Source organism: Drosophila miranda, chromosome XR, assembly GCF_003369915.1.
Source record: "Drosophila miranda strain MSH22 chromosome XR, D.miranda_PacBio2.1, whole genome shotgun sequence".
Classification (NCBI taxonomy): domain Eukaryota; kingdom Metazoa; phylum Arthropoda; class Insecta; order Diptera; family Drosophilidae; genus Drosophila; species Drosophila miranda.
In genome coordinates, this window is record NC_046674.1 from 31,765,491 (window position 1) to 31,789,348 (window position 23,858).

General features: G+C 43.1%; 2 protein-coding genes and 1 pseudogene across 6 annotated transcripts; 1 reads left to right on the forward strand and 2 right to left on the reverse strand.

The window, feature by feature from the left end:
• Nucleotides 1-67: 67 nt before the first annotated feature.
• Nucleotides 68-6,941, reverse strand: LOC108152520 (kelch domain-containing protein 3). Of its 3 annotated transcripts, XM_017281919.2 has the most exons (3): nucleotides 1,939-2,028; nucleotides 1,780-1,846; nucleotides 68-1,679 (listed from the first exon to the last, which is right to left on the reverse strand). In XM_017281919.2, the coding sequence occupies exon 3, from the start codon at nucleotides 1,659-1,661 to the stop codon at nucleotides 426-428; it is 1,236 nt and encodes a 411-aa protein (XP_017137408.1). In that variant the 5' UTR covers nucleotides 1,662-1,679; nucleotides 1,780-1,846; nucleotides 1,939-2,028; the 3' UTR covers nucleotides 68-425. The 3 variants fall into 3 exon arrangements, with proteins under 3 accessions (XP_017137408.1, XP_033242231.1, XP_017137409.1); XM_033386340.1 differs by lacking the exons at nucleotides 1,780-1,846; nucleotides 1,939-2,028 and adding an exon at nucleotides 6,923-6,941; XM_017281920.2 differs by lacking the exon at nucleotides 1,780-1,846 and having other exon boundaries at nucleotides 1,939-2,045.
• LOC108152521 (protein yippee-like CG15309) lies at nucleotides 2,383-16,158 on the forward strand. Of its 3 annotated transcripts, none has more exons than XM_017281921.2 (3): nucleotides 2,383-2,691; nucleotides 13,589-13,837; nucleotides 13,903-16,158. In XM_017281921.2, exon 3 carries the CDS (start codon nucleotides 14,040-14,042, stop codon nucleotides 14,382-14,384), a length of 345 nt encoding a protein of 114 aa, XP_017137410.1. In that variant the 5' UTR covers nucleotides 2,383-2,691; nucleotides 13,589-13,837; nucleotides 13,903-14,039; the 3' UTR covers nucleotides 14,385-16,158. The 3 variants fall into 3 exon arrangements, with proteins under 3 accessions (XP_017137410.1, XP_017137411.1, XP_033242232.1); XM_017281922.2 differs by having other exon boundaries at nucleotides 13,906-16,158; XM_033386341.1 differs by lacking the exon at nucleotides 2,383-2,691 and adding an exon at nucleotides 9,335-9,424.
• A 636-nt stretch (nucleotides 16,159-16,794) lies between these two features.
• LOC108165235 lies at nucleotides 16,795-19,095 on the reverse strand (annotated as a pseudogene).
• Nucleotides 19,096-23,858: the final 4,763 nt, after the last annotated feature.

The window sequence follows — 23,858 nt, forward strand, 5'->3', positions numbered from 1 at the left end:
TCTGTGAAAGCTCAACTTTCAGCTATCCTTCAGCTGGGGAACGAACGCTAATGAGCGCTAGAGGACATTTCGGAACAAGTACAGCTAAAGGAGCTTTATTTGGTCCTTTCTCTAAATGTTTTACAAACTAAATCTCTCGTGTTATTATCAGTATTATAATTTTGTTTGAGTTAATTGAGATTTAAGCATCTAAAGGAAGTACCAAAAAAAGTTTCGGAAACTCATCAATTACCGGGATTTCCCAGAATATCAGTATTTCTTGCTCGATCTGTATATGTGTGCGTGTGCCTGTGGAAAGCGGACTAGTTGTGGGAGTTATGGGACCCGCTTCCCGGACCTCAGCGCACGCGCCGTGTGAGCTAAGACTAATTTCAATGTGTCCTTTATGCATTTTGTGGCATTCGGTCCAGGAATCTTGTTTGATGCTACCCGGCCTGGTTGATGGGGCGGCTAATACTGTTCGGCTGGGTGAGCATCTGCAGGTCGGCGCGAAAGCTCCGTGGCAGTCCGGAGATGTCCAACTGGTACTTCAGCACCACCATGGTGGCCAGGGTCTTCAGTGTTGGCTCGAAATCTAACACGTGCAGGTCGCTGTAATCTATGAGAGGCAATACCGGCGGTGGCCCGGCGTCTTGGGCCTCCGCATGGCCTTGAACTCCAGGTGCAGCCGGAGCATATCCCTGCTGCTCGTGCTGCAGCACCGCCGTTGTACTTGTGGAGATTCGTGGACTGGTGCCGCCAAAGAGGAACATTTGTGTGCCTATCACAATGGCACATTGACGGCGGCGGGCCGTCGGCCCCTTTCCATTGGCCCGTATTAGGTTCCAGAGTTTACTGCGGGGATCAAACGTGTACAGATCGTTAAAGTGCTGGTCGAGCAGCCCATTGTAGCCGCCAAAGACGTAGATGAGTTTGTTATAGACGAACATGCTATGGCTGCGCCGGCCGACGGGGACCTTTCCGGCCGTGAACGGACGGTGCCATACCTTCGTCTTCATGTCCAGAAAGACAATCTCATGGCAATAGGTCTCCTCCTGACTGTGGTATGGGCTGTGCTTATCGCCGCGTCCCCCGAAAATGTACATGCGCTCTTCCTCGTAGGCCACAGCGGCATGGAAGTCCCGGTAGCTGGGGGGAACACCAAATGTCTGTACATAAGTCCACTCCATAGTGTCCAGATTGAGGGTGTGCACGTCGCTGCTGAACTCGTTTATCTCATCTACGAAACCGCCGAATATGTACATGGAGTTGCCGATGACACATGCCGAGTGACCGTCCCGGGCCCCGGGCAAGCAGCCAGTAACCACGGGCCGTGTCCACTTCGCAGTCTTCGGGTCGAAGCAGTAGAGGACGTTGCAAAGGTTCTCGTCATTCCGTCCGCCCCATATGTAGATGCGCTCCTTGTAGGCCACCACGGTGTGGCCGTACCGCTGGAAGGGGACCAGCGGATACTTGAGAGGAACACCTTCTTCGTCGTTCTGCTGTGGGACGAGGGTCCAGCGCATAGTGTGTGCGTTCAGGACGTGCACATCGATCTGCTCGTTGAAGCGGTAGTCATAGCCGGTGCAGTATCCACCGAAGCTGTAGATTAAGTCGCCCACGCCCACAGCGGCATGGTTAACCCTCTGAGGCCCTCCGTCCAGGTGTACGGTCCACAGCATTGGGATCGGGCTCGGATACTGCAACAGAATGATGACAAAGAAAACTTGATCAGTTTGGGCCGAACGTCAGGCAGAGACTGACTAGCAGCAAAAAAAAAAAAAAGTAAAACAAACAGACCGAGTTATTATGGAGGTGCGAGTGCTTGAAGGCCACACAGGTGTAAAGGCAACGGCAGATACCACCACTGTTGTTAAAGGTAATTTAACTTATTTGTATGTATTGTATTTGTTGTTGCTACCGTTTTTAATAAAACTAGGTATGGAACTTCGCACTTACGGAACGTATATGGTATGTTAAGGCTTTTCAATCGATGACAGCACTGGCACAGAACAGATGACTCTGACTCGAATTCGGACAGTGCTGTAAGTGCGTGAAAGTTCGCAGCTTTTTTTTTGTCACATTCACAGCACCAATGTAACGGAAAAAAGGTGGTAAAAGATTTGTTAGATATAAAATTTGATGTGACAAAGTCACGTATATTTCATTAAAATCCATTCCACAGATAATTCAGTGCTTGTTGCATATAAGTGCCTGGCGGTTTTCACAAATGCGCTTCGAGCGCTGTTAGCGAACTGGTGCTGTTGGGCGCACAGAATGATGTGCTGTTAGAGGCAGTACGTAAGCCAAAAGCATCGCATAGCGTTGTAAAGTTATTGAAATAAATAGCTTAAGTGTACAGTATACAGTACTGTGTGACAGTTGCATATACGGAAGGTTACCGAATCCCATGGCAGTTGCGACCCAAAATAAACTCTGGAGACGCATCTTGTTCTGTTAGGTGCAAGTGCACAGCGAGTGCGCTGTTAGAGAACAGGTGCTGTTAAAGGCAGAATATGAGCGCAGCGCAAACAAATGTAAAATAGAAACAATGCAAACTTCTGCTGCATTATACAAGTGAAGAAACGGGTACCACGGACAAAGTGCCTTTTCCAGTGGGTCGTCGTCGTTGCTGCCTCTTTTTTTGTTCTCGGTATATGGTGGTGTGTGTGGCTGTGCATTGTTCTTGCAAACAAAAACAACAGGCAAAACGTAAGTTGTTTTAACATAATTTTTCAGCCAAATTCAGTTGTTATGCCTCTATTTTACCCGCTCCCCTCGTTGCAAGCAGCGCAGCGCATTAGCAAAAACAAGACATGTTTGTTTGTTTGTATGTATAGATAGCTGTTTTCCATGTGCGTGCGTATGCCCACTGTTTAACAAATTGCGCCTTTCGACAGCAAAACTTCAGTTTGAGCAGGAGAGAGCGGGTCGCGAAAATGCTTAATTTCTATCTTTGTCTCTCACCTGCCATTGGTATTGCGTTTCTTCCACACAGCTGACTTTGTTTCTACCCATTCTGCCGCAAGAGTGTTTGCGCAGGGGGGGCCAGAGGCCAAGAGAAAGGATTTTCGCAGTTTATGTTTGTTGCATACATAGAACAAAACCAGCAATTCTCACACAAGACACCAAAAGACAAACTAACAGCTGTAGTGCGCATGAGTGTGTGTGTGTGTCGACGCAGCTGTTTGTGTATTGTTGTTTACGCTTCTGCCTCTCTTCTGCTGCCACTGTAGCGGTCTGTCGCTAGCGTCACAACGCAATAAGTTCAGGCTGTTTTCTGATAAGAAATCACGAATGCAATCGAATGAAGCCGAAAAGTGTTTACCCCCGATGTGGAAATATTTAATGAAAATAAATGTTTTCTAGCCTTATGTACATACGTATGCACATATAGTATATGATATGTACTAGCTCTCTTTTTCTAAAAGTGTGATCTCACTCCATCTCTCTCTCTCGTCAGTTGTTGGTTATTCTGGTTTTCTTTGTCCCCTGGCCATGATAGAGAGAAATATCTTAGGATAGCATCGATCTCATAGTTTTTATCTGCATCACGATAATCACAGGCGTTACGGGCGGTGTGTTTTTGTGTAAGAAAATTTTATTGAGTTCGAGTTATATACATACATATGTATGTATGAGCCAAAAAAAAGTTGGATATTACAAACCAATTATATTTAAAAGTTATCAACAACATACTAAACCATTACTAATAACTTACTAATACGTGCAACTTTGACACAGCACAAAATACATATGTATATACCAACGCATATAATATTTAATTATACCCGATACTATAAATGAGTATTGGGGTAAATTAGATTTGTGGTGAAAATGAATGTGTGTAACGTCCAGAAGTAATCGTTTCCGACCCCATAAAGTATATATATTCTTGATCAGCATCAATAGCCGAGTCGATTGAGCCATGTCTGTCTGTCCGTTTGTCCGTCCGTCCGTCTGTCCGTCCCTATTAGCGCCTAGTGTGACTATCCGGACTTCTGTGATACATATGTCACTGTTACAAGTATTTCAAAACTTTGTCCCGCCCACTTCCGCCCCCACAAAGGGCGAAAATGTGTGGCATCCACAATTTCAACGATACGAGAAAACCAAAAGCCGAATCGTAGAGAATAAACATATCTTCTAGACTGCGGAATCTGAATTGGATCGTATCATTATCATAGCCAGAACGAAAAAAAAATTTCATTTTTTTTCGCCCTGTCTCTCTCTAACACACACGTATGTATGTATCATAGCCGGCTTTGCTTAGCGTAAAACATTAGCGCCTAAATCTCAGAGACTATAAGAGCAAGAGCAACCAACTTTTTGATCCACACTCCTGTGATATCGGACCTTGACGAGTTTGTGTTAAAATTTCGCCACACCCCCTTACGCCCCCGTAAATTGAGGCTGGGGTAACCAAATTTGGTATCCACACTCCTGTTAGATGTCACTATAAAACGTGTATCTCAAAATTTTGAATCTGGATCAGATTGGATAAATTGTATAGCCAAAAGGAACAAATCAATTTGCAGTGGTGCAGTATCTACCAAAAACCCCTTCTTTGATGTTCCGCCTTTTATATTGCCTACAGAAGCAACTGATAGAAGAGTCTGTACAAACTATCAAGATACTTAATAGTTTTCAAAGAAACAAAGATGGTTTTCTTTCTAATTGATCAAATGCGATCCCGGTTAAGCAAGTTGGTGTAAAAAACGAGTATAGGATACATTTCTTCTCCACGGGTGCAAAGTAGTAACGAAAACAAACAATCGCAGAACAAATTTCATTGAGAGACGAAGATAAGCAAACAAATAAAGCCATAGAGCCTGGGCCACTTCGCGAATTAGCTCGCAGATTCCGTGCCGCGCCGCCACATTTTCACTGTAAATGCGTACTCGTATGTACTTCTCAATTAAACAAGAACAGAAAAAGCTGACTAGGCGGTTTCGGTGTTAATTATGTACATACATATGTATGTATGCATGCAGTTTTGAACTGGGCTTGCGGCAATCCAATCCAGTCTGGCTTGCGATCCGCAAGCAACGCTGACAGACAATCGCAATCGCATTCCCAAAAACTTATCACGATACATGAGCAGACTTACCGTTACACAGCATGGTGGGGACTTTGCCACAGTCACGCCAACAGGGGCCGAACCAAAACAGCCCACTTCTATGGCATTTCCATATTATAAAACTGGGTTTATGTGTGTGCATACATATTAACATACATACATACATACTATACATAGCTAAAGTTGTCATGACCAGAAGACCTCTGTCCAGCATTAGTGCAGTCGTATGAAACAAGCGCAACAAATATTCTGTCCACCGTTGCCGATCTCACATACATATGTATTTAAGTAAATTTGACTTGCTTTGGGCCCTGAGGCCTTGCATACCCTTGCACTTCGATCGTTCATATGACATGTACATATGTACATATGTATGTATATACATATCTACATGGTTATGTACATACTCGTATCTAACTACATGTGTATGGACATTGTACACACGGCTGCCACAAAAAATCAGGATTCGCCAACAAAAAATTAAATTATCGCGAACTTCATTAGAAAAAAGCCAAAATGATTATATTTAGTAATTCATGCCTTATACATACATTTATATATTTTGCTCACTCACTGCCTGCTTTTTCCTTATGGTCTCCACTTAATCAGTATACGTAAAGGTCCATAAGTGAGCTTATGATTTATATAATTTATGCAATACATTTTATATGCCGTTTGTATCGCTGTTCAAAAAAAAATGGGCCCAACCGTTTAAGAGATTTTTTATACCCGATACTCAAAATGAGTATTGGGATATATTAGATTTGTGGTAAAAGTGGATGTGTGTAACGTCCAGAAGGAATCGTTTCCGACCCCATAAAGTATATATATTCTTGATCAGCATCAATAGCCGAGTCGATTGAGCCCTGTCTGTCTGTCTGTCCGTCTGTCCGTCCGTCCGTCCGTCCGTCCGTCCGTCCCCTTCAGCGCCTAGTGCTCAAAGACTATAAGAGCTGGAGCAACGATGTTTTGGATCCAGACTTCTGTGAAATGTCACTGCTACAAAAATATTTCAAAACTTCGCCCCGCCCACTTCCGCCCCCACAAAGGACGAAAATCTGTGGCATCCACATTTTTAAAGATACGATAAGATGACTATATCTTCTAGAGTGCAAAATCTGAACCAGATCGAATAATGATTATAGCCAGAATCAAGAAAACAATTTCATTCTTTCTCGCTCTGTCTCTCTCTAACACACAGGTTTCATGGTCGGTTTTGTCAATTGCAAAATATGAGTTCAAGGATCTCAGAACCTATAAGAGCCAGAGCAACCAAATTTGGTATCCACACTCCTGTGATATCGGACCTTGACCGTTTCGTGTCCAAATTTCGCCACACCCCCTTCCGCCCTCGCAAAGGACGAAAATCTGGGGCATCCACAAATCTAAGAGACTATTAAGGCTAGAGTAACCAAATTTGGTATCCGCACTTCTGTTAGATCTCACTATAAAACGTATATCTCAGAATTTCGCCCCACCCCCTTCCGCCCCCACAAAAGACGAAAATCTGTTGCATCCACAATATTGCACATTCGAGAAAACTAAAAACGCAGAATCATAGATAATGACCATATCTATCAGATTGCTGAATCTGGATCAGATCGGATCATTTTTGTAGCCAAAAGCAAGAAATCAATTTTCAGTGGCTACGCAGCGCCCGACGTCACGCTCAGACTGATTTTCTGTCTCTCTCGCACGCACTCTTTGTCGTGTCGTTTAATATTAGCGGCGTCTGCCGGAGGAGAGCCATACTGACTTAGTATCGGGTATAACCGTAGAGTTGCGGTGTCCGCAGCAACTCACAACGTTCACCCTCGTTAGTCGTGCTAATGTTGCTCCGGCTGCAGACATTTTGTTGCTTACCTGATGTTTGTATTCTTTATTTTGTTTCAATAATTTATAAGTTAGAACTTCGATTTTGATTTGCTCCTTCTCGCCCTGCCTGACAAAATAAATCTCTCAGCTCGACTTTTTTATAATTTTCTATTAGACAACTGACAGCTGAGTAGGGCTGTCGACTAGTCCGAAAGCACAGCTCAGCAGGCTGGAAATATTTTGTTCATTTTTATTCAAAAGTAATAGAAAAAATTGATTTCAAATTTTCACACAACCTTAAAAGCCAAATAAAGAGCATAGATAAAATACACGTTATTGTTGCATTTACATATTATTACATATGTGTATTATGATGCCCTTTTCATACCCGATACTCAAAATCAGTATAGGGGTATATTAGATTTGTGGTGCAAATGGATGTGTGTAACGTCCAGAAGGACGATTCCTTTCCGACGCCATAAAATATATACATATATGTCTGCCCGTTCGTCTGTCCGTCCCTATGAGCACCTAGATTTCAGAGACTATAAAAGCTAGGGCAACCAAATTTATGCAGACTCCTGTTAGATTTCACTGTTACAAGTTTGTTTTAAAATTTCACCCCACATCCTTCAGCACCCACAAAGGACGAAAATCTCTGTCTTCCACAATTTTAAAGGTACGAGAAATCATAAGAGAGAATCATAAAGAATAATCATATCTACCAGATTGATAAATCTGAATCAGATCGGAACATTACTATAACCAAAGGAACCAATCAATTTGCAGTGGCTACGCAGCGCCCGATGACAAGTTCTGACTTTTTTTTCTGTCTCTCATGCACTCACTCTGTCGTTTAATGTTAGAGCCGTCTGCCGGAGGAGAGCCATACTGACTGCCCTGTAGTACCAGCAGTGAGCGATAGAAGAGAACTTCGTTTTTATACCCGATACTCAAAATGAGTATTGGGGTATATTAGATTTGTGGTAAAAGTGGATGTGTGTAACGTCCAGAAGGAATCGTTTCCGACCCCATAAAGTATATATATTCTTGATCAGCATCAATAGCCGAGTCGATTGAGCCCTGTCTGTCCGTCTGTCCGTCCGTCCGTCCGTCCGTCCCCTTCAGCGCCTAGTGCTCAAAGACTATAAGAGCTGGAGCAACGATGTTTTGGATCCAGACTTCTGTGAAATGTCACTGCTACAAAAATATTTCAAAACTTCGCCCCGCCCACTTCCGCCCCCACAAAGGACGAAAATCTGTGGCATCCACAATTTTAAAGATATGAGAAAACCAAAAACGTAGAATTGTAGAGAATGACCATATCTTTAAGACTGCGGATTCTGAATCTGAATTGGATCGTATTATTATTATAGCCAGCATCAAGAAAACAATTTCATTTTTTCTCGCCCTGTCTCTCTCTAACACACACGTAGCATAGGCGGCTTTGCTTAGAGTAAAACATTAGCGCCTAGATCTCAGAGACTACAAAAGCTAGAGCAACCAAATTTGGTATCCACACTCCTAATATATCGGACCGAGAAGGGTTTATTTCAAAATTTCGCCACACCCCCTTCCGCCCCCGCAAAGGACGAAAATCTGGGGATATTCAAAAATCTCAGAGACTATTAAGGCTAGAGTAACCAAATTTGGTATCCGCACTCCTGTTAGATCTTACTATAAAACGTGTAACTCAAAATGGTGGGGCGAAATTTTGAGTTACACGTTAGTTACGTTTGAGTTACCCTTCCGCCCACACAAAGGACGAAAATCTGTTGCATCCACAATATTGCACATTCGAGAAAACTAAAAACGCAGAATCATAGATAATGACCATATCTATCAGATTGCTGAATCTGGATCAGATCAGATCATTTTTATAGCCAATAGGAACAAAACAATTTGCAGTGGCTACGCAGCGCCCGACGTCACGCTCAGACTGATTTTCTGTCTCTCTCGCACGCACTCTTTGTCGTGTCGTTTAATATTAGCGGCGTCTGCCGGAGGAGAGCCATACTTACTTAGTATCGGGTATAACTGTAGAGTTGCGGTCTCCGCAGCAACTCACAACGTTCCCCCTCGTTTTTAGTTGTTTTATATGTACTTTTTATTCGCGTTTGAAGTTGAAAAAAAAACGAATATTAATGTTATCCAATGTATATAATTTTGCTCTTACTTTTTCTTCTTCATTTTCTGCTTTAGCTACTTCTGTGTACGTTCGTTGGTCAGTCGTCTTTATTGAATTTGCAAATTGTACGTAATTTGTTTGTTCATTGAGCACGCATTATGCGTTTAAATTTTTGCCATTGTTGCACTTTGCATATCATATTTGTACTTTATCGTCGCTGCTGATGTCTCGACCACCTGCTGCTGGTGCTGCCACTGCCAGCGCCGCTGTCAGGCCAATACAATACTCTACCAGTGGAGACGGCGTCGCGTCGCCGCTCATTCGTTCGTTTCGTTTCGAGCAGCGCGCTTTGGTTTCTGATTTTTCGTTGGCAAAAACAAAAAGTGTGGGGAAGAGGCAGACGCTCAAAGTACTCTGAAAAGGTGAAAAAATAAGCTAAAATCCAGTTGCATGAATAATAATAAATAAAAGAAAAGAAACAAACGGCAGAATAAGATGTGTGTGTATGTGACGAATAGCTTTTGAAGCTTCACCTTTCCCTTCTCCGCCGCTGCCACCGCAACCGCAACCGCCACCGCCACCGCGTTTCTTCGTTTTTTTGTTTTTTTTTTGTGGTTCAGTGAACTGTTTTGCTTCTTCGTTTTCGTTTTGGTTTCTGCTTCGATATTATTAAATTAATTACAGTTAGGTGTCGAGAGGAGAAGAGTCGTTGACAAATATCCTAATTATAATGCTAATTAATTTTTGGCCGGCACGCCTCCTAGCAGGCGGCCGGGGGTGTTTTAGATCTCTTTGTTGTCTGGTGCATTTCCCTCTTCTCTCTTTCTCTCTGAATAGCTGTCTGTGTAGCTCTTTGTTCTGCCCGGGCCTGGGCGCTCCTTTGGTTTCTTTGTTCAAGTCGTTAGCGCAGACGCAGGCGCTGACGCCGCCGTCAGCGTCCGAGTCAGCAGCAGCAAATTTGCATACTTTGCATTTGGAGAATACGTCCGCTTTTTATACCCGATACTCAAAATGAGTATTGGGGTATATTAGATTTGTGGTAAAAGTGGATGTGTGTAACGTCCAGAAGGAATCGTTTCCGACCCCATAAAGTATATATATTCTTGATCAGCATCAATAGCCGAGTCGATTGAGCCCTGTCTGTCTGTCCGTCTGTCCGTCCGTCCGTCCGTCCGTCCGTCCGTCCGTCCGTCCGTCCGTCCGTCCGTCCGTCCGTCCGTCCGTCCGTCCGTCCGTCCCCTTCAGCGCCTAGTGCTCAAAGACTATAAGATCTAGAGCAACGATGTTTTGGATCCAGACTTCTGTGATATGTCACTGCTACAAAAATATTTCAAAACTTCGCCCCGCCCACTTCCGCCCCCACAAAGGACGAAAATCTGTGGCATCCACATTTTTAAAGATACGATAAAACCAAAAACGCAGAATCGTAGAGGATGACTATATGTTCTAGAGTGTAAAATCTCAACCAGATCGTATAATTATTATAGCCAGAATCAAGAAAACAATTTCATTCTTTCTCGCTCTGTCTCTCTCTAACACAGAGGTTTCATGGTCGGCTTTGCCAATTGCAAAATATGAGTTCAAGGATCTCAGAACCTATAAGAGCCAGAGCAACCAAATTTGGTATCCACACTCCTGTGATATCGGACCTTGACCGTTTCGTGTCCAAATTTCGCCACACCCCCTTCCGCCCCCGCAAAGGACGAAAATCTGGGGCATCCACAAATCTAAGAGACTATTAAGGCTAGAGTAACCAAATTTGGTGTCCGCACTTCTGTTAGATCTCACTATAAAACGTATATCTCAGAATTTCGCCCCACCCTTTTCCGCCCCCACAAAAGACGAAAATCTGTTGCATCCACAATATTGCACATTCGAGAAAACTAAAAACGCAGAATCATAGATAATAACCATATCTATCAGATTGCTGAATCTGGATCAGATCAGATCATTTTTATAGCCAAAAGGAACAAATCAATTTGCACTGGCTACGCAGCCCCCGACGTCACGCTCAGACTGATTTTCTGTCTCTCTCGCACGCACTCCTTGTCGTGTCGTTTAATATTAGCGGCCTCTGCCGGAGGAGAGCCATACTGACTTAGTATCGGGTATAACTGTAGAGTTGCGGTCTCCGCAGCAACTCACAACGTTCCCCCTCGTTCTTTTTAAAAAATCATAACAAATCGCAGAATCATTGAGAATGACCATATCTACCAGATTGCCAAATCTGATTTAGATCGGTTTATTATTTGTGTTATTAGCCAGGAGGAGCAAATAAAACTGCAGTGGCTCCTCAACCCCCTTCCATGCGCTCACTCATTTTCTCTCTCCTTTACATACTCTTATTCGTGCAGTGTAAGTCCCTTAGCGGAGAGGAACGAGATATGTATGTATAAATGCTGGCTGGTGTGAGTAGAGCGCGACGCTTATAGCGGAATACAAAACATTGGCGGAAATATGGAGACAAATAAAATTTTTTAAATTCTAATAAAATTGGTCATTAGGTGTAAAGAGGATAAACGAAATGGAAGAATTGACATTATGTTTCTCTCTTTCTCTCTATGTTTTTCCCATCTCCCATGACAAGTGCTAGCAAAACTGAGAAAAATTGCCGAATTCCGTCCCCCCCCCACATTAAGCAGCAAATCAATTTGTCCATTTTGCGGAAAGCGATACCAAAAAACTTAGAGAGAGAGAGCATGCGGCGAGAGTCTCGGAGAGCCATCAGCTCCGAGACGAATTCCAGTGCTTACGTAGAATTAAATATATAATATATTGTTGTATAGGTTACATACATATGTACATAAACCATAAACATAAACATACATACATATGTATGTATTTACTGACTGAATACCGGCTACGATTGTAGAGCCGCGACCCCTGCCCTTGCAAAACTCTGCGAATCGGGTATCTGTATACAATTTTTAACATTTAATTTTCCTGTTTTACTTTTTTTTTTATATTCCATAAGAAAAGTTAGGAAATGTACCGTTAGCCGATACTATTTCGTTTTTAAGACATTTAATTTTGTATATGGGAAATTCCTTCGAAAAGTCCATATTTCCATTTCCATATACTTTTGTCCCGATATTATTTTCTAAATTGAATGAAACCAATTGATATATAATTAAATTAGCTTTTCCTTAAAAAACGACTTACTAGGGTTTTTAGAGAGACTTTGAGGAACATAAAGTATATATATAATGGGTTTCAGATGTTAATGAAACTATGTGCCAATTTGTTAAATTATCGGAACAAAAGTATCTGGAAATGGAGTGTTTTCGTTTAAAAAATTCTACAAAATAATGCAAGAGATCATTGATTGATTATCGGAATAGGTTGGGCTAGGTCATGAAGGCAGGTGTAGGGCAGTCCCATCCGGAGGTTTGGATGAATAGTTTAAGTAACTTTGAAGTGATCTTAATTTTTATGTTTGTTTTATTGAGTTTGTTTATCTTTGCAGTCCCTAAAGTAAAAGTGAAGCGAGGGGGAACGTTGTGAGTTCCAGCTGCGACCGCAACTCTATATTTATACCCGATACTTAGTCCGTATGGCTCTCCGCTAGACGGCGAGGACGTACGACAAAGAGTACGTGCGAAAGAGACAGAAAAACAGTAAGAACGTGTTAACGGACGCTGCGTAGCCACTGCAAATTGGTTTGCTCCTTTTGGTTATAAAATTGATCCGATGTGATCCAGATTCATGCTCTAGCCTTAATAGTCTCTGAGATCTGTGGATGACACAGATTTTCGTCCTATGCGGGGCGGATATCAGGTTCGATAGGATAGGAGTGTGCGGACAGACAGGCATGGCTCTATCGACTCGGTTTTTGATGCTGATCAAGAATATATTTTAAGAATCAAGAATTCTTTTTAATATTAGAAGAGGAAATGGGTCTGTCTCATGAGTGTACATATTCCTCTCCAGAGTTTGGGATAGTTTTTATTTTTGTGCTATGTTTCATGGCATTATGCACCATTCCCTTGGAATACTTCAATGTTTCTGCAATTTTGCGGAACGAAAAAAGATTTTTATTATACAAAAATGGAAAATAGTAGTTATAAAAATATGTATCCCAGATATATAGTAAATCAACAGGGTTTGAAATGGTTCAGTCGACAGCTGCTACTGCTAACGCCACTGAACATACATATCAGAAGCCGCAGTCAAAACAGAAGCAACAAATGAAAAGTGACGCCAACCGCAGCAGAAAGCCAATCGTCAGAGACTTGAACTTTTACGGTACTCGAGCTGCAAGGGTATATGTACATATACATACATATGTACATATGTGTTCTTCTGTACATATTATACATCCATACGTACATTTTTGTTGTATTTCTTTGTTTCGGGTCGGTCAATCATACGTGTTGTTGCGTGTGGGCAAGAGAGATTGTAAATGGAAATCGATAATGGAAATGCCCCGGGCATATACATACATATATGTATATATAACTTTCCGTCCCCCGCTTTCGCCCCTGGCACTTTCCTTCTCTGGCAAACCAATAGCCGCCTGCAGAAAGATGCACCACCACCACAGAGCTACACATGCACTAATATTTTAACTTTGTTCTTATTTTCAGCTTTGGCTGTCGGGAAATTCGATATACATAACTTGGGATCAGAACGGCCAGACAAAGGCGTCGTCGACGGCGTCATCTCGGTATCAGTGGCGGGACAGGGACGCCTCTGTAATCGTTCAATGACAGCAGCCGCAGCAGTTTCTGCTGCTGCATTTGCCGCTGCAGCAGCGCGCAGTTAACGCCCGAGCATAGGGTCCAGCGGTGAAAAGAGAACAGAGATTGTTTCGTGGCCTTTTGGACGTGGCCAAGGTATGTGCTGTGTAATCTCTTCATTTATGTCCTTGCCACTAATAAATATTTATCCGGTACTTCAGCAGCGGGCCATCTATAAAGTAAAAAGACCAAAGGGAAGAGATAAACAACACATAAATTGAAAGGACTGAGTGCTGAAGCCTCAACCAAAGGAGGGGAGATCAAGAAGAGGGCACCTACCCATTCAGCAGCAGAAAAAATGGTGAAAACCTTTCAAGCCTATCTACCGTCCACCAATCGGACCTACTCATGTGTTCACTGCCGCGCCCACCTCGCCTCCCACGACGAACTCATTTCGAAGTCGTTCCAAGGCAGCCAGGGCCCGGCCTACCTCTTCAACTCGGTGGTGAACGTGGCCTGTGGCCAGACGGAAGAGCGGGTCCTGCTCACTGGACTCCACGCCGTGGCCGACATCTACTGCGAATGTTGCAAGACGCCGCTGGGCTGGAAGTATGAGCACGCCTACGAGTCCAGCCAGAAGTACAAGGAGGGGAAGTTTATTATCGAGCTGGCGCACATGATCAAGGAGAACGGCTGGGATTGAACGTATGCAAGGCGGATTGGCGGATGTAAGGCAGCCGTCGGCAAGGGTTAAAGCAGAAAAATGGCCGAAACAACAGCAGCAGCAACAAAAGTGGAAATACAGACACAAACACACAGCGTGGACAACGAGTGGAAGGCGTTGGAAGAAGTTCGAGTGCGAGCGTGAGCGGGATCGCTCTTGTACTCCCTCAAGTGGAATGCAAATGCAAAGTGCAATGAGAGGGATGGAGTGTGCTGATGTTTTGAGGCGTCGATGAACAGAGGGAACAAGAAAGAGATCAAAAACGAGAAGGATATGATCAGGCAGGGGTGTAGGTTCAAGGGCAAGGGCTAGGCAGCAGGCGGTGAAGAAATTAAATTCGATCCACCAGTGAGAGTTATTTGGTACCAGAATACATATATATGTGTATGCTATTAGTGCACTAATCGTCGTATCTAATAGAACAATCATCCAATCAGAGACAAAACATAATACAACCCACCCACATAAACACACACTCATGCAGATACGTACATATATGTGCATATATAACAAATTTATATATACATGTATAAAATGCTTGAGTGGCCGTTTGGACGATCTCTGCGCCGGCCGCAGCGAGCCTGGTTGGAGCTGGCGCCATCTCCGTATGTACATATGTAAATGTATATATGTACATATGTATGTATATGTCAGGCTTTTGAATATTTTAAGAATTTCATCACGCTTATGTTCGCGTTCCCTTTCTTTCTCCTTCTTTGTATTTGAATTAATTGATCGATTATTTGAAGGACACTAATCGAATGAAGATGCTGATTAAATAAGGTTTAATTTATGTTCAGTATGAGTGAAATCGATTTTTGTATAAACAGAAAACAAGAAGCCCGCAGCGAGAAAACGACACACACACATGTACACACAACAACAACTTGCACTGCCAAAAAACAGGAGAAATGCTTAGCAATAAAACACAACCACCGCGGGAAAAAATGGATCTTTAGAACACAAGGCATGCAAAAACCTAATCGGGAATCATAAATAAATATTCAGAACCACGCGAAAGCACATACAGAACACACACACACACACACATACACATACATTCATACACATACTCAGGCGAACACACATTTTCAACATAGTAGGTATTTAAAAATGTATTTTAAATTTATTATTTAATGCAATTTACCATGAATGAATACCATGAAAATTATAACTGTTTAAAGCTGAAAGAATAGCAAAGCAGCAATGCACGCGTCAGAGAGGTCGAAAATGGTGCGAACCGAAAGGCTAGATTGCTTCACAGGCACATCAATAAATATACTGCTCCCAGTGGAATGTAATACTGTGACGTGGATCCTGATCGCAGGAAATGGGCGGGGTGTGAAAGAAATTCAATAAAATACAAGGCATTCTATGCGTAACAGTAATAAAATCCAATATGAATATTTATTTATGTATATAAAGAAACTGCGTATTTGTCTCGCAAAAATTGTATAATAATCAAAGAGAATCGAGAAAACGGAAGAAAAAATGGAAGAAATATTTTTAATGGAAGCAAATTATGAAATAATGTATGCAAAAATAACTGCCAGAACTATTCAAGTTAAAAGATGTTCTTTAAGTAGTTATATAAATGTATATGAGAAACATATTTTTGGTAGTGTTAAAATACCTTAAAAGTAAAAGGAAAACCGCAAAATATAACAAAAGTTCAATCAAAAACAAAACAAATCAAATTTTTTTAAAGAAAGCTTATATCGTGAAACATGCAAAATTATACAAATGGCAGAACCGGTTCTTTTTTTTTTGTTTTTATGACATTGTTTGTACATTGCAATCGTCTATTTACTCATATTTATCAATCTTTAGGCCTAATTCTGAAAAAGCTTTAAGCGTTGTTTTACTCTACTCCCTGCATGTGATGCACCATAAATGCAACACAAATTTAAGCGGAATTCATAACACTGATGTCAGTATTTACATACATACATATATGTATGTATATATTATACTTGCATATACATACATACTACTATCATACATCCATTCATACCAAAATATATACATACATAATAAAACTAGAACACCTTTACATCAAACACAAAATTACAGCCATCTACATTAACTGAAGTCAGGTTGGAGTAGCGAGGTTGTTAGTAAAAGCGTTTCAAGATGTTCTATTGTAAGAGTGAGTATACACGTATATGTATGTGTGTGCTATGCATACCCACCAAACCAAACGCACGATCCTTCAGCGAGTGTCTCGCAGCATGCCCGCAAACGAGATCGCCAGTGAGCTAAAAAGTTAGCGATACATTTGACTCGCGTGCGACATATGCGTTTGGTTTGCATACATCGCCATACATACATGCATAAATATACATTTTATATGTATATATATACATATATATTGGATATAAACGAAACATAAATCACTAACTGCAATAAAGCGCATTTTTAGCTGTACTTAGAATTTTGTTTTCCTTTAATAGAAGTACGATGCAGAGAAAAATTAGAGACACATTTATTTCTATAAAACGAGCTTAAAACGGGTTTATTTTAAGACAATTTTCTTTTGGTTTATCAATTTTGTGTTCTGCGTTTTCGATTATGTTCATGTGAAATCGATTAAGGTTGATTTGTGCGATTGATTTTAATTCTCTTCTCGACTCTGCGTTAACTATGTGCATTTGCGATTCGTGGAATTTAGATTTATGGTGCTAACATGTAACTGTGCTATAGAGAGGTTTTGTTTCTGTGTACTTAGTGGATCAGCTTGATCTGTGGTCACCAATTATTTCCATTTGTTGGAGTGGTAGCACTACTTGGACGACAGTCCGGTAATGGGGTTCATCTGCAGTTGAATGATGCGACGCAGTTGCGCCTGGCGCCGGTCCTCGGCATACGTTTCCGGCACGGGGTCATATAGCTTGAAGTAATAGGACAACGAAATAAGTAGTCCAACGGCGACTGACCAAAAACCAACGCCAATGACCAACCTTCAGTCGGGCGTAAAATGCTGAAACTCAGCGTAGGTCTGACAGAAGCTGTGCCGATACAGGAGCTTCTTGTCCTGGAGCGACAACGCATTCCAGTCGCCTAGCTCCTTTTCGCGCACTGCGCACAGCTCGGGTGTGACCTCGCGATAGCGAATCGCCGGAAACGGAAACTCCACGCAATCGATGTAGATGGGATTGCCGTTTACGCCATAGCCGACCACCTCGCGATCGCCACTCATCAGGCGTGTACCGTCGTGATGGGTTTCACGACGCATCATTGCCATTATCGCCGCCCGCAGGGGAAGTACTTGGTGGAACTGCTTATGTAGACGCAAGCTCAGCGCACGCATTTCTGACATTGTGACGGTACTACACCTGGAAGAGTCACCATTTTTATACCCGATACTCAAAATGAGTATTGGGGTATATTAGATTTGTGGTAAAAGTGGATGTGTGTAACGTCCAGAAGGAATCGTTTCCGACCCCATAAAGTATATATATTCTTGATCAGCATCAATAGCCGAGTCGATTGAGCCCTGTCTGTCTGTCCGTCTGTCCGTCCGTCCGTCCGTCCGTCCGTCCGTCCGTCCGTCCGTCCGTCCGTCCGTCCGTCCCCTTCAGCGCCTAGTGCTCAAAGACTATAAGAGCTAGAGCAACGATGTTTTGGATCCAGACTTCTGTGATATGTCACTGCTACAAAAATATTTCAAAACTTCGCCCCGCCCACTTCCGCCCCCACAAAGGACGAAAATCTGTGGCATCCACATTTTTAAAGATACGATAAAACCAAAAACGCAGAATCGGTGAGGATGACCATATCTTCTACAGTGCAAAATCTGAACAAGATCGAATAATGATTATAGCCAGAATCAAGAAAACAATTTCATTCTTTCTCGCTCTGTCTCTCTCTAACACACAGGTTTCATGGTCGGTTTTGTCAATTGCAAAATATGAGTTCAAGGATCTCAGAACCTATAAGAGCCAGAGAAACCAAATTTGGTATCCACACTCCTGTGATATCGGACCTTGACCGTTTCGTGTCCAAATTTCGCCACACCCCCTTCCGCCACCGCAAAGGACGAAAATCTGGGGCATCCACAAATCTAAGAGACTATTAAGGCTAGAGTAACCAAATTTGGTATCCGCACTTCTGTTAGATCTCACTATAAAACGTATATCTCAGAATTTCGCCCCACCCCCTTCCGCCCCCACAAAAGACGAAAATCTGTTGCATCCACAATATTGCACATTCGAGAAAACTAAAAACGCAGAATCATAGATAATGACCATATCTATCAGATTGCTGAATCTGGATCAGATCGGATCATTTTTGTAGCCAAAAGCAAGAAATCAATTTTCAGTGGCTACGCAGCGCCCGACGTCACGCTCAGACTGATTTTCTGTCTCTCTCGCACGCACTCTTTGTCGTGTCGTTTAATATTAGCGGCGTCTGCCGGAGGAGAGCCATACTGACTTAGTATCGGGTATAACCGTAGAGTTGCGGTGTCCGCAGCAACTCACAACGTTCCCCCTCGTTAGTCGTGCTAATGTTGCTCCGGCTGCAGACATTTTGTTGCTTACCTGATGTTTGTATTCTGTATTTTGTTTCAATAATTTATAAGTTAGAACTTCGATTTTGATTTGCTCCTTCTCGCCCTGCCTGACAAAATAAATCTCTCAGCTCGACTTTTTTATAATTTTCTATTAGACAACTGACAGCTGAGTAGGGCTGTCGACTAGTCCGAAAGCACAGCTCAGCAGGCTAGAAATATTTTGTTCATTTTTATTCAAAAGTAATAGAAAAAATTGATTTCAAATTTTCACACAACCTTAAAAGCCAAATAAAGAGCATAGATAAAATACACGTTATTGTTGCATTTACATATTATTACATATGTGTATTATGATGCCCTTTTTATACCCGATACTCAAAATCAGTATAGGGGTATATTAGATTTGTGGTGCAAATGGATGTGTGTAACGTCCAGAAGGACGATTCCTTTCCGACGCCATAAAATATATACATATATGTCTGCCCGTTCGTCTGTCCGTCCCTATGAGCACCTAGATTTCAGAGACTATAAAAGCTAGGGCAACCAAATTTATGCAGACTCCTGTTAGATTTCACTGTTACAAGTTTGTTTTAAAATTTCACCCCACATCCTTCAGCACCCACAAAGGACGAAAATCTCTGTCTTCCACAATTTTAAAGGTACGAGAAATCATAAGAGAGAATCATAAAGAATAATCATATCTACCGGATTGATAAATCTGAATCAGATCGGAACATTACTATAACCAAAGGAACCAATCAATTTGCAGTGGCTACGCAGCGCCCGATGACAAGTTCTGACTTTTTTTTCTGTCTCTCATGCACTCACTCTGTCGTTTAATGTTAGAGCCGTCTGCCGGAGGAGAGCCATACTGACTGCCCTGTAGTACCAGCAGTGAGCGATAGAAGAGAACTTCGTTTTTATACCCGATACTCAAAATGAGTATTGGGGTATATTAGATCTGTGGTAAAAGTGGATGTGTGTAACGTCCAGAAGGAATCGTTTCCGACCCCATAAAGTATATATATTCTTGATCAGCATCAATAGCCGAGTCGATTGAGCCCTGTCGGTCTGTCCGTCCGTCCGTCCGTCCGTCCGTCCGTCCCCTTCAGCGCCTAGTGCTCAAAGACTATAAGAGCTAGAGCAACGATGTTTTGGATCCAGACTTCTGTGATATGTCACTGCTACAAAAATATTTCAAAACTTCGCCCCGCCCACTTCCGCCCCCACAAAGGACGAAAATCTGTGTGTTGTGAAATCCTCGATACGAGATTTCAATGTTGAGCAGAAATGCTCTGGGGAATCTTTGCGTTTAATAATGTACTACACGATATAGACAATTCGATATTTATTCATTTGGACTTCAATCAACTTAAACTTTAATCTTAATCGCGTATAGAGTATGTATGTATGTAATGGGTAATACGGGTTTAAGCGCGGCCGGCTGCAACTGCTAATTGTCGTTGTGATTTCGTCGACACGCAAACGAAGACTCTTCATGGTGATCGGAAACGAGGTTACGCTGCCCTAGCATGAAACGACGCCGTTCTCCGAGTGGGCAATCGCAGTTAGAGCTCTCTCACTCTCTTTGTAGTTTAACCCTTAGAAAACCGTCCATGCCGCCCCCAATACTGGGACCAGTATTAGAAACCAAAGGATGTCACATGTGAATGCTCTGTGAATAAATAAAGTGTTCGTTATGGTACATGTATGGTCGAATAGAGCTAGCAACGGTGGTAGGATTGTTCTGAGGTCTGTGGCAACGGTAGCCGACATAGTTTAGAGACCGATCGTTTGTATACGCCTGATGCTGTTTTAACAGTTGCGACTCTGACTAAACTGTCAGCTCCAGGGTGAACTTCTATTATCCTTCCCAGTTTCCACTCGTTGGGTGGCAGTCGGTCATCCTTGACAATTACTAGATCGCTGACTTGTAGATTGTCGGTTTCCTGTCGCCACTTTGGACGGGCTTGAAGATGTGATAGCCAATCCGAACTCCAACGTTTCCAAAATTGCCGGATCATTTTCTGTCCTTCCAGAAATTGGACTGTGAGTGGAACATCCCTTGTCGTTACATCCGGCGGTGCTAATAATGAATCTCCAATAAGAAAATGTGCCGGGGTGAGGACAGCTAGGTCCTCCGGCTCCGCGCTTAGTGGACATAATGGCCTGGAATTTAAACAGGCTTCAATTTGTGTTAGCACGGTAGCAAGTTGTTCGTAGGTCATTTTATATCCTGAAAAGGCTCGATAGAGATGTGTTTTGACAGACTTTACATTTGCCTCCCAAAGGCCTCCGAAATTAGGACTATGCGGTGGATTAAAATGCCATTGGACGTTTCGGGCCGCTAAAGCAGGTATTACAGTTGTGGGTAGCTCTCGTTTCAAATGTATTTGCCAGGTTTGAAGAGCCCGGTCGGCACCAATGAAGTTCGTGCCGCAGTCGCTATACATGTGTTGACAGTAGCCCCGACGCGCGATGAAACGTTGTAGGGCCATGAGAAAGTGTTCGGTGGTTAAGCCCGTGACCGCTTCAAGATGAATTGCCTTTGTAGCCAAACAGATGAACACTGCGATATACGCCTTGTAGTTTGTGTGTCCACGGAATCTGGATGCTTGAATTTCGAACGCGCCTGTATAGTCCACTCCGGTGGCGATGAATGCACGAGTTGGCGGATTGACTCTATGTAGGGGAAGATCGGCCATCAATTGTGCTGCTGGTTTCGGTCGGTGACGAAAACATCGGACGCATTGTCGAAGAATGCGTTTGACAGTTTGTTTTCCGTTGACTAGCGTTAATTCGGTGCCGCCGTGGAGTGCGAGACGGTGGGCATTACGCACGACGAGATCGGTAAAATGATGATGATTGGGAATGATCATTGGTTGTCGCTGGCTTATCGGAAGGTGCATTGCATTTCGCAGTCGACCTCTGACTCGTAGAATTTGTTGGTCATCTAGAAATGGGGATAATTGACACAACTTGTGTGTGCCCGATAGTGCCTTGTTTCCCTTCAACCTCAATATCTCTGTCGCGTAGACCTCCTGTTGAATGCTGCGAACGAGATGACTTAAAGCGTTGTCGAGCTCCTGCACACTCAGTGGTCCAGACAGTTTGTCCCCTTTGGCTTGAATGTTATGTATAAACCGTAGAACATATGCCATGACTGATATTAACCTGTCGTATGAGGACGAGTTGTGGATGAAGGCTTCTGGAGCCTCCGAGACTTGCACAGCATTTTGGAACAAAACTGACGGTTTCTCCTCGATTATAGTCCTGTCGATGTCCTGACTGGGAACTCCGTTTGCCGGCCATTGGCTTTCCGGCTGCTGTAGCCATGATGGTCCAGACCACCATAATGGATGTACTGCTAACTCTTGTGGTGTTAAGCCACGAGTTGCGCAGTCCGCTGGGTTTACCGCAGTAGGTACATGTCTCCACTGGGTTGATGTACTATGCTCCAAAATCTGTCCAACGCGATTTGACACAAAGGTTTGCCATCGGTGGGGATCTCCATTTATCCAAAACCAAACGATAGTAGCATCTGACCAATAGAAGGTTGCCATAGGTGGTCCTGCAGTGCGAAGTTGGTCCCGGATCCATTTTGCCAGTTTAACTGCCAGCAGCGCACCCGAAAGTTCGACTCGTGGAATTGTGATCGGTTTCGTGGGTGTGACTCGACTGCGTGCAGCTAGCAAATGAGTTTGAATCATTCCGTTTGGTAGCTCTGCACGAATATATGCACATGCTGCATACGCCAGTGATGATCCATCGCAGAAAACATGTAGCTGTAATGACGCAAGCTCGTGGATGTTGAAGCGCAGCCATCGTGGTACTTGAATTTGCTCGACATATGGCAAGTTCTGTATGAATCCCTGCCATCTATCAAGCAGTTCGGTTGGCAGCGGTTCATCCCAGTCCAGTTGTGCTAGGCTGCCATCGTTGCGTTTGATGCGGGCCATCCATGAGTCCTTGAGTATCGCCTTCGCGGTCATGACACAGGGCGTGATGAAACCTAATGGGTCGTACAGTCGGGCGACTGTGGAAAGTAAAGAACGTTTAGTATGTGCGTGACTGATTTCAAAATTTATCTTGAACCCAAAATAGTCTTGATGTGGATGCCAATAGAGGCCTAAGGTTTTAACGGGATCTTGGTACTCAAACTCTAATAATGTCTTATGAGATAAATGGTCTGGAGGTATGTCTTGTAGCAGAGAAGCGTCATTCGCAGACCACTTTCGAAGCTCCATTCCTGCTGATCGTAAGGCTCCGATCAATTGATTTTGAATTTCTAATGCTCCTTCGCGAGTGGAAGCTCCGCTTTGTACGTCGTCCACGTATATTTCGTGTCGAAGGACCCCTTCCGCGAGTGGGTATCGGTCTCGTTCATCCTGCGCCAGTTGATGTATGACGCGAATGGCTGTGTAAGGAGCTGAAGCGGTTCCAAACGTAACTGTGTTGAGATAATACTCAGCTACTTGGTTGTGTTCGTCATGCCAAAAGATGCGTTGATATTGCGAATCCTCTGCATTCATGTCAATGCCTCTATACATCTTCTGAATGTCGGCAGCAAAAACAAAACGATGGAAACGCCAATTCAGGACCACGCCGGCTAGATCGTTTTGGAGCGCTGGTCCGGTGCATAGGACGTCATTGAGCGATTTTCCGTTTGACGTTTTACAGGAGGCGTCATATACTACTCTAACCTTAGTAGTGACACTTTCCTCTTTAAATACTGCGTGATGAGGCAAGGTGCAACATGTGGACTCGATTCCATTCTCCTTGCTAATGATGCAATGCTGCTGCTCCTTGGTTGTTACTTTGGTCACCTGGCCTAGTTGAAAGTACTCCTTCATGACTTCCGAATATTTGGCTTGCAGCTCCGGCTGCCTTTGGAATCTTCGTTGAAGCATTTGGAATCGATTAATCGCGATTTGACGTGA